General features: G+C 54.7%; 1 protein-coding gene across 1 annotated transcript in view; it reads right to left on the bottom strand.

The window, feature by feature from the left end:
• Positions 1-1,102, bottom strand: part of FIGNL2 (fidgetin like 2) — a 3,868-nt gene extending 2,766 nt beyond the window's left edge. Inside the window, exon 1 of the mRNA XM_019621175.2 lies at positions 1-1,102. This exon is cut by the window's left edge and continues 2,766 nt beyond it. Within this exon, the coding sequence (XP_019476720.1) occupies positions 1-382 (382 nt within the window). The 5' untranslated portion in view covers positions 383-1,102.
• Between the last annotated feature and the right edge of the window lie 9,202 nt (positions 1,103-10,304).

The following is a 10,304-nucleotide window of genomic DNA, read 5'->3' as shown; positions in this document are numbered from 1 at the left end:
GCACCACGGCCTTGGCACCGGGGAGGCCATCGTGGATGGGGGTCAGTGGGTAGGCGCCGTCGGAGCTGTGGGGCACGGGCCAGGGCTCGCCGTCCCCTTTCTGCCCGTTAACGGGCCCGAAGGCACCATCCCCATAGCCGCTCAGTGCCGGGCGCTCGTAGGGCGCATCCAGCACCCCCGAGTACTTCTCGGCGTACCTCTTGAGGAGGTTGGAGGCGGTGAGTGCGGAGATGTCGTCGTTGGCCCAGGCGTAGTTGAAGCGCTGGCGGGTGCTGGGATAGAGGTCGGACTTGTGGGCTGGTGAGGAGGTGGTGGAGGAGACGTCGAGGTGCTGCTCTGGCCACTGGTTCAGGGACTGGGCATGCTCTGGTGACCAGTGCATCTTCGACAGACCTACGGGACACAGGGATCGTGGTATCACTAATGGTGTCAAAGACCCCCAGGATCATCAAAGTCTAACCCATCAAGCCATGTCCAGTAGACCATATCCCCAAGTGCGACCACCAAAACTGGGACAAGTGCCCTCCTGCACTGCTCAAAACCCACCAAACCACCCCGTGCCCCGGTCCGTGTTGCACCTCCTAATCCCAATCAGACAGAATTGTGGAATTACAGAATCACAGAAAAGCTTGCATTGGAAGGGACCTTCAAGACCATCTACTTCCAACCTCTGTGTCCTACATCACACATCTTACAGTCAAAAATCCCCCCGACCACCCTTTTGCATCATCAGTGCAAACACCTTGCACCACTGATGCAGACACTCCCAGCAAGTACTTCAGAGCAATCATCCAGCTCAAGCTTTGATGATCCCAACATCCAACAGAAGACAACAACCACGTCATCAAACCAACCCATCACCCAACAGAAAATAACAACCACATCAAACCAACCCATCACCCAACAGAAAATAACAACCACATCATCAAACCAACCCATCACCCAACAGAAAACAACACCCACATCATCAAACCAACCCATCACCCAACAGAAGACAACGACATCATCAAACCAACCCATCACCCAACAGAAAACAACACCCACATCATCAAACCAACCCATCACCCAACAGAAAACAACGACATCATCAAACCAACCCATCACCCAACAGAAAACAACATCCATGCTATTGTACGAGGCCCTCCCAAACCCCAGCAGCAGCTCCAGTTCCAGCATCCTGCTCCCTTTGTTTCACCTGGACTAGAAGCCAGGTGTTGGCTGGCCACTGCACACCCAGCATTAACAACATATTAATAGATATATAATCATTACAATGAATGGAATATGAATAATGGCTTGCCCCAGTGATTGAGTACCTGGTGGGAAGGCAGGGCTAACCCAAGCCCTGCAATGCACCTGAGTGATGGAAGGGCTGGAGCCAGGATCCACCTTTTCCCAGACCTCATTTAAGGGTTGGCAGTGGAGGGGAGGGCATCTCTGTGGTGATCCCTGTGTACCTGAGGCTTTCTGAAGGTAAGCAGCTTCTTTCCTTTGTTTCTGTGTCCCTGGCTGTTGCATTTGAGCAAGTCCTCACTTGCTGCAGCATGAGGCTTCGCTGCTCTGCTGTCATTGTTGCACTTTGCATCGCATTGCAATAACATATTAATTGTTTGGGGCACGTTATCTCTGAATTGTAGAATATCTTGGGTTGGGAGGGACCCGTAAGGATCGCTGAGTCCAACTCCTGGCTGCATGCAGGGCACCCGTATTAATTGCTCTGCCAACGCATTAAAAGCATTTGGAAAATTCTCAGCAAGAAGAGAGCTGGGAGAGCACAGACAGCTCTGCAGCAATGCAATGGAGAGGGTGCAAGGGGGATGGAGCAGTCCCAGGCAACCCCACACATCCCACCTGTTCCTGCTCGGGGAACAAAGCCTGGGTGGGAGCTGTGCATCTCCCCAGTCTCCACGGGAGTTGGGGACATGGGCTTGCACTGCACACACATGGAAGCACTGTCCCACCTGGGCCTGCATCCCTCTGCTCAACCCCTCCTAGTGATGCACATCCCTGCTGGGGAAGAAAAAGCAGAAGAGCCAGGGCAGCCCCCAGCCCCATTGTTATCTGCCGTGCTGAGCCCCCCAGCAGCCCCCCCAGCCCCACACAAAGCTGCAGTGGGAGCAGGAGGGCCCTCACGCCCCATTCAGCCTTTAAGCCACTTTGTGACCGCAGCACAATTAGATTACTTAATGCTTTAATTGACTTATATGGCATTTGTACTTCCACTTTGGATATCAAACTTCCACAAGAGGATTTAAATGGCGGCTTTGCCTGGCTTCATCTGCCATCCCCCCCTGCATTTACTCACCATTATTAAAGTGCTACCGAGAGATAAACGCTCGGCCAGAGCTGGTGTGCAGGAAAGGGCCTTTCCATTGAGCACAAAGAGAGAGCTTCCCAGCAAAGCTCTGCTTCTGCTGCAGTTTTTGCCCTGAGCTGTGCATGAGAAGAATGGAGTGGTAAGGGCCAGAAGGGAGCAGAGGCACCGAGGAGCTATGGAAGGGAAAAATCAGGCTTTGCTGAGGAGTGAGACATTATGTAGAGGTGTATTTGGGGGGGGGGTTGAAGCACCATGAGTTTCCATCCTTGCTAGGTGCTGTGGCACTGAACAGAGATATGCTTTCTAGATTAGGACCCAAATGGTTGCTGAGCTGCAAAAAAAAAAAAAAAAACCAAGTTTTGGGCCTCAAAATGCTTCCTATGGGTGCTCAGAACCCCCTCAGTGCCGAAATGCCAAGCAGAGAAATGCAGTTTGCTTTTCCCCCTGGAGCATGGATGGATGCCAGCACCCAAAAGCTAAAAATCCGCGCTTAAAGGAAGCGCAGTGACTGCTTTGCAGCGCCCTGAGGAGGGTGGGCAGCCCCGGGGTCGGCTGGGATGCGGTCCTACAGCTCCATCCCAGAGCAGCAAAGCCGAACCCCACGGCACGAAACGCAGCCGTGCATCAGCGCAGCGATCAGAGCACGGAAGGGCTGCAAAACCCGGCTGCAAAACCCGGCTGCAAAACCCGAAGCGCTTCAGCGCAGGGCGCAGTTGGGAAAGGGAAAGCAAAGCCATGCGAACGCCCTGCAAACCCGGCGGAGGGGGAGGGTTGGTGGGACGGGGAGAAGTTGTCAGGGGGGCCGCGATGTGACGTGAATGAGCGCTCGGAGCGGGGACAGATGTTTCAATGCTCCCCTTGGCAGTGTGAGAAAATTACTGTCCAGTGACCAAATGGCACGGCCGGTTCCCACCCTCGCTGCTGCCCCATTATCCACAGCGCAAGACAAAGGCGGGCAGGGGGGGCTGGGCAGGGGAGAATCCTATTGTTCCCTCCCGCCCTAATTATGGAAATCTTGTTAATCTATTCAGCAGCGGCTCTGAAGTGGGCTTTTGTTCGGGGCCCTTCTTGCTGCGCGCAACCGGGGCGCTGCGCCGAGGGTGTCCCGATGGCGCAGGGTTGGGGTCCGCTCCCCCCACGACCCCTCCTGAGGGGACCTCGTGCAGCTGTGGGTGTCAAACACGTGTGTAGGCAGCAGTGGGTGCTCTCAGCTCTCTCAGCTCTCCCCAGAGGAACGGGGTTCCCACGGATGTGGAGGGCAAAGAAGGTTTCCATGCATAGCATCGAGCCAACGATGCGCTGAAGTTAGGGTTGAAACCCAAGCAAGCACCTGTGCTGGAGCAGCCCTGCAAATGCTGAGTGTGCCTCGGTTTCCCCTTTGCTTTGCAGCCACCAGCCAGAGGAGGGAGGGAGCACATGCAGCAGAAGCAAACCGATGAGCCACTCATTTTGCTCGTACTGCTGTCATCTTGCTGAGGGCTCCTTTTCAGGGGGAGGATTTCTGCTTCTTCAAGACTCTGCTTAGCTCCATCATCCCCCCACTGGCCCCAGAGCAAGCACACTCAGCTGCTGGGGGTCCCACCTCTCAGCCCAGCCCCTGACATTTCCCATAGTCCTCACAAACGCTGCTCACACCGGTCTCTTTCCATCACACAGATGCGTTTTCCCAGCAGGATTTTGCTCTCAGCACCCCCAGCTTGGTCCAGGCAAGGCCCTGTCGCATGCCCTCGCAGCATGGGTGCAGCTATTGCACGAACAGCTTTGCTGCTGCAATAGGATTTGCCTCGGGTCTTGAACCGTGCCTCAGCGCTTTGTAGCCCTGGGGTTTTGCAGCCATGGTTCAGTGCTTCGCCACTGCAGGAGATGCGGTGCTTCACCGGAGGCCGAGCAGCACGAGGCTCTCCAGTGCATGGGAGGGCGGAGGGGTGGTGGTATTTCTTGTAAATGAGGCATTTCCTGATGATCTGTGCAGAGCTCGGCCTGGCCCGGCTCACCCCTGGCTCACAGCAGCACCACTGGTGTTACAGCGAGTCAAATCCTGGCAATAAAAGAGAATTATGGCCAATGTGGGCGCGCTTGGAGCTGGGGGCTGTGGCGAAGTGCTGAAGTGTTTTCACAGTGCTGCTATAGATCACAGTGATGTTTTGGCTGGGTCACCTCCAGCACATCCCCAGGAACCAGAGGGGACCCCCTGCACCCGGGCCCACAGGGTGACATGAAGAACCAAGGTCTCTGCAGCACTCCATTCTCTGATGGGTCTTCCAGATGTTCCCTTCTTTCTTTGCTGACACAGCACTCCAGAGGCTGCATCTCCCCTCTGCTTGCAGAGATGGTCGGATGGATGTCAGCTTTGGCAATGCCCCTACAGCTCCCACCTTCTGTGCTTCTTGCACAGCTATTTTACTTCTAATCAGAGCGGGGAGAGGAGCACCCAAGCCCCGTGGCACAGCTCAGCCGTGAGCTCCATCTGTCCGTGGTGGTGACACGGGGACACCTCCCTCTTCCACTCCTCCATGCCCAAGCTGTGCAGCTCACGGTCCTCCAGCACAGCACAGATTTGGAGTTTTAGGAAGCTGGCCACCAAGACAGCAGCTTGGGTTGCATGGTGAACCCAACACGTTCCCAGCTGCCTCCCAGCAAAGAGAAGGACAGGACAGCGACCACAGCACAGCCAATATAGGTGAGGTAAAAGGAGGGTGGCAGCTCCCACGAGCCCCATCCCCACCCCACAAGGATCAGCCACCACGTGGGAGCTTGAGGCTCAGCCATTCGTACTGCCCAACCGTATATCACACCCGGAGCAGCTGGACATCAGGATGCAATGCAGAGGGCAATGGGCCACAGCCCATCTGTGCAGCTCCAGGATCCGTCCGGAGAATGAAAAATTAATATGTGTCTGTTCAGCCTGGCAGCAGCTGAGCATCATCCTCCATCTGGAGAGGCAGTGCTGGGGGTTGGAGGAATCCCCAGGATCAGAATCCCCAGGATCAGAGGATGTGGGTGGGAAAATGAGGGTCTCAGTGATAATGGGTGCCACTGGTGGGTTTGAGGCGTTTTGTTCCACCTTTCAATATCTTAAGACGGATGGGAGAAAGAGGGGTGACAAAGATCTGAAAGGAAGTGGGAATTATTGGCTTATTTCATCGCAGTATCACACGGTTCTGGTCCATGGGTGCTCACTGCTGGGATCTGCCTGCAGGGGATGAAGTGCAGCGTGAATCCATCCCTGTGCTGCCCACTCTGCCGTAGGGACACCTCAGCACATGCAGAACCCCAGCTCTTTCTGTCATTTCCTCTGCCATCACTTCTCACCCCGCGGATGCTCTCCTGCCCCAAAAGCCCTCAATTTTGTCAGAAGTTTGCTGGGCTGACATTTCAGCTGCGACCTCCAAGCAGAGCCCAGCTTGAAGGGCAGCTCCCAGTAGGAAGGGCTTTGGTAGAAGCTTTGTTGAGGTCATTCGAGTCCACTTAGGGTAAGCGCTCCCTTCCCACAGGACGTGGCCCATGGATGCTGCTCCCAGCACCAAAATCTGCCACCAAAATCTCATTCCTAGATGCCATGCGAACTCTCCAGAGCCAGACTTGGATGTGGTGCATTGGACCCATCCCATTTCCTGAGGATTCCAATGGGGAGGAAAAACAAAGGTCCATTTCTGATCAGCGGAAGCATTTCCCCAAGCAGAGGTGGTCCCAGAAGAGGTGAAATGGACTCAATTTGCATACAATCTGCATAACAATGAGTGCACCACAACGCACCGCTCCCAGCCCTGTTCCCCATCCCAAAGGTGTGGGCTTTGCTTCTGCCCATGGACCTCTATAGGGAGATGCAGGGGAATTGTCTGAAGGCATCTTCGTGCCATCCTCTGCTCTGCTGCTCCACGCCCTCAGGACCATGGAATCCTGTGATCGTTAAGTTTGGAAAGGACCTCCAAGTTCACCACGTCCAACCCATCCCACTACCCCTGTCCTGCTGGTGCACCCACGGTTTGATGGGCACCCAAACCACATACAGACCATCTGCAGGACAAATGCATGGACGCCAGAAGGTTGAAAGCAGTTCTGCTCTCCTCCCGTTGCAAGAAGAAAGCATCGCAGCCCTCATCTGCACCGCAGCCTCGCACAGACCCTCTGCAGCCCGCAAGCACCAAATAGGTGCACGACACCCAAAAGGCACAAAGCAATTGTGCACGCTTCCCTTTGCAAGAGGAAAGCATTGCAGCTCCATTTCATTACCCCACAAGCAGCAAACAGCTCTGCCTGGAAGACCCCCAGCCTCAACCCCCAGCCGTGGCCCTCCCTTCTCCGGGTGCTTTCCACGCTGCAGCTCCAACAACGGACTCCCCCGGGGGCAAAGCCACTCCAGCAGCCCCCCCCCGCTCCCCCTGTGCTCTGTGTGCTGCCATAGGGCCGGGGGCTGCAGAGGAAGCTGCAGCACGGAGATAATTTGCCGCGTGCAGCGGAGCCTGGCGCAGCGGTAGCTGTAACGCTCCAGCTCCTATCCTCCATGGAACGAATCAATCTTAATTAACTCTAATTCTGGATAGCCTCCCTGCCCTAGCCAGCACCTTTAGCAACGCGGTTGGATGTTCTGCCTGGCTGCCTTCCCCGTGCAGCACGCTCCGAGGGGGAAAGGAGCAAAAATCTCCCATTTTTTACACCAATCCATCCCCGCCGTGCGCCCCGGGGGAAGCAGAGCCCATCCCACGCCCACCCCAAGGCACGCACCGTGCAGAGGCCTCTCTCCCTCGGTGCCTTTTGTTTTCCCAAGCCTTTTGACTCCCCGATTCTTTCCTAAACGCCGCCCCAGCAGCATGAAAAGCCAAAGTCCCTCCTGCACTCCATTCACTAATGGATTTTCCAGCAGTTCCCTCTTTGGGGATTCTTTCTTTGCTGACACCGCTGCCCTATGGGCTGCATCTCCCCTCTGCTTGCAGGATGGATGTTGGGTTTGGGGACCTGCACATCCCTGCAGCTCCCACTTCCTGCACTCCTCATGCAGTTATTGGGCTTCTAATTACAGCAGGGTCAGAACATCTCTGCTGCTTACGACAGAACGCTGCAGGGCTGCTCAAAACCAGAAGGTAAAATGTCAACCAGTTGGGAATTCGCCCCCAGCACATTGGGCACTGGCCCCCGAGAAGGTGGGAATTCGCCCCCAGGAAGGTGATAATTCACCAGAACAAATTGGGAATTTGGTCCCCAAAAGTTGGAAATTCACCCCAGGATTCGTCCCTAAAAGGGGAGATCCTGACGACAGCATAGACCTATGAGGCCAAAAGTTGCTTCTCCAGGTCCTGATACACCATGGGAAGGCTTCATCCCACTCACAGAGCAAAAGCATGGATGTTCCCAGTGCTGGGAGATGGGGAGCAGTCCTGAGCCACGTGCAGCCTCCAAGTGTGCATCGATCGCACAGCGCTGGGCCCATCTCCGAGAGCTAATCCTAAGGCAGAAATAATTCATTTTCCTCCCTTTTCAGCAGCCACTCATTAAAAAGTAATCACCTCGTACCAGGAGGATATGAACAGCCCAAGGTCAGATCCATAACTGCGTTATTTCTGCGGTGCGTACCTGGAGCGCGCGGCCAACGTGGTGACCCATGGGAGCTGAGAGCTGCCCCAGAGCTGTGCTTGGGGATGGGATTGGGGTTGGGATGGGATAGAGATGGAGATGGGGATGGGATGGGATAGAGATGGGGATGGGGATGGGATGGGTGACACATGGCAACGTGTCCACCCCAACCTCCCGCAGCCCACTGGTGACGTCGGGGGCACAAAACCTGTATAATGGCACGAGATCACAGCCCGTCACCATTTAATTACACCATTCTGCAGCCATCTCTGCTAATTACTCTACTTCCCCCTGCTCTGGGAGGCAGTAGGATGTAGGACGCGATGGTGGTGTCTTCGTGAGCTCTCCCCATTGTAAAGGCATGTTGGAATGGAAACATAGATTGGTTGGGTTGGAAGGGACCTTGGGATCATACAACCATAGAATGGGTTGGAAGAGTCCTTAAAGATCATAGAAGCGTGGTTTGGGTTGGAAGGGTCCTTAGAGGTGGCAGAACCATAGGATGGTTGGGTTGGAGGGGTTCTTAGGATGACAGAACCATAGAATGGCTGGATTGGAAGGGACTCGGGATCATAGAAGCATGGTTTGGGTTGGAAGGGTCCTTAAAGGTGGCAGAACCATAGGATGGTTGGGTTGGAAGGGACCTTGAAGGTCATGGAACCGTAGAATGGTTGAGTTGGAAGAGACCTCAGGATCATAGAACCACACTCTGGGTTGGAAGGGACCTTAGAGATCATGGAACCATGGAACGGGTTGGAAGGGACCTTCAAGCCCATTCGGTTCCACCCTCTCCTGCTCCAAACGCATCCTTCCTTAGGCAAACAGCACTGATACACACAGACCCTATGGGACAAGGAGCAGAACTGGGTGCAACCCCACTGCTGGAAACATCCCCTCACTTCTGCTGACAATGCCAGCCCACAGCTGATGCCGTCGCTTTGGGAACAGGGAGGGAGATTAATGACAGCGAGCAGCTGAGAGCCACTGAGCAAGGATGGGGAATGGGCTGCAGTGTCCCTGCGGCCACGAGCCCCTTCCCTGCTCCGTGCTGCTGCACCTCTCCTCTATTTACACAGCAAATTCTTTGTTGGGGATGGCCTCCTCTGATGAGTTTGGCCGGGGCAGGAGAAAGGGGCACTTATTCTGCTATTATTCAGCCTTTTTTTTTTTTTTTTGTTAGACAAGACAAGTGTGGGTTAAAGTGCAATTTGTCTTGACATTCGTTTTCACTTTCTTGGTGGGGAAGAAAAAAAAAAAGAAAAGTGGCTCTTTGGAAGGAAAGCACGGCAGCCTGAAGACATCGCAGCCTGCAAATGGCACCAAAATGGGGCAACCCAGACCAGGGCATGGAGTGAGGGGCACATCTGCAACACCAGCAGCGAGGGCACTGCTGTAATTACGTGCATCTGTCCATTCTTTCCATCATCAAGTGGTCTGCACTCAGGAGAAGGGAGGGAAGCCATGCAGTGTGCACCCTGCCCCGCTCCAAGCTGGAAGCAGAGAGGCCTTGGCTGGGTTTATGAGGGCCCCCATAAAGATCAGGGGTTGCTGATAAGTGGCCCCAGGCATGCGCTGCTGCGGGAACAACAGTGCTGGTGATCTGTACAATTTAACCAACGTTAACTGCAGCTGATGACAGGGCACGGGGCTGGGAGAAGGAGTTTGCAACGGGGATTTTCTCACCCAGCAAAGGGCGTTCTCCCATCCAGCAGTGGGAATTTCCCATCCAGCAATGGGGATTTTCTCAACCACCAATGGGAATTTTTCCATCCAGAGATGGGAATCCTTTCAGCCACCAATGGGGATTTTCCCATCCACCAATGGGGATTTTCTCAACCACCAATGGGGATTTTCCCATCCACCACTGGGAATTCACTCATCCAACAATGGGGATCTTCCCACCCACCAATGGGAATTATCTCAACCCCCAGTGGGGATTTCCCCATCCTCCAATGCCATCCAGCAATGGGAATGTTCCCATTTGATGCTGACAAAGCCGGTTTGGTCCCGGTGTCACAAACCCAAGCGGTGGCAATGAGTTTTTTGGAGCCTGGGGGTGACAGCGGTGCCGAAACCTGCACGAAGCCACACATTTGGCCAATGCGAGGGGTGACAAAGGCTCTGCTAAGAGCCATAGAATCACCAGAGCTCAAAACCTACAGCTGAAAAGTGTTTACAATGGCATAAATGCAAAGGTCAGCGTCGCGCAGAGGTCAGCGCCGCTTCTCCAGATGCATTAACGTCAGCTCCGAGAAATTCCCTGTAGGAATCCTCCGGCAAATCCGGCACCGTGGGGGCATTCCCCTCCCTGAGCAGCAAAAGGGAACTGCAGGAGAGCAGCCAATCTGAGCAGGAGGAGGAAGGAAGGGAGGGAGGAAGGGAGGAAGGGAGAGAGGAAGGAAGGGAGGGAGGGAGG

Source organism: Meleagris gallopavo, chromosome 17 (genome assembly GCF_000146605.3).
Source record: "Meleagris gallopavo isolate NT-WF06-2002-E0010 breed Aviagen turkey brand Nicholas breeding stock chromosome 17, Turkey_5.1, whole genome shotgun sequence".
Lineage (NCBI taxonomy): Eukaryota > Metazoa > Chordata > Aves > Galliformes > Phasianidae > Meleagris > Meleagris gallopavo.
The sequence above is the reverse complement of the archived record's forward strand: the minus strand, read 5'-3'. Positions and strand labels throughout refer to the sequence as shown.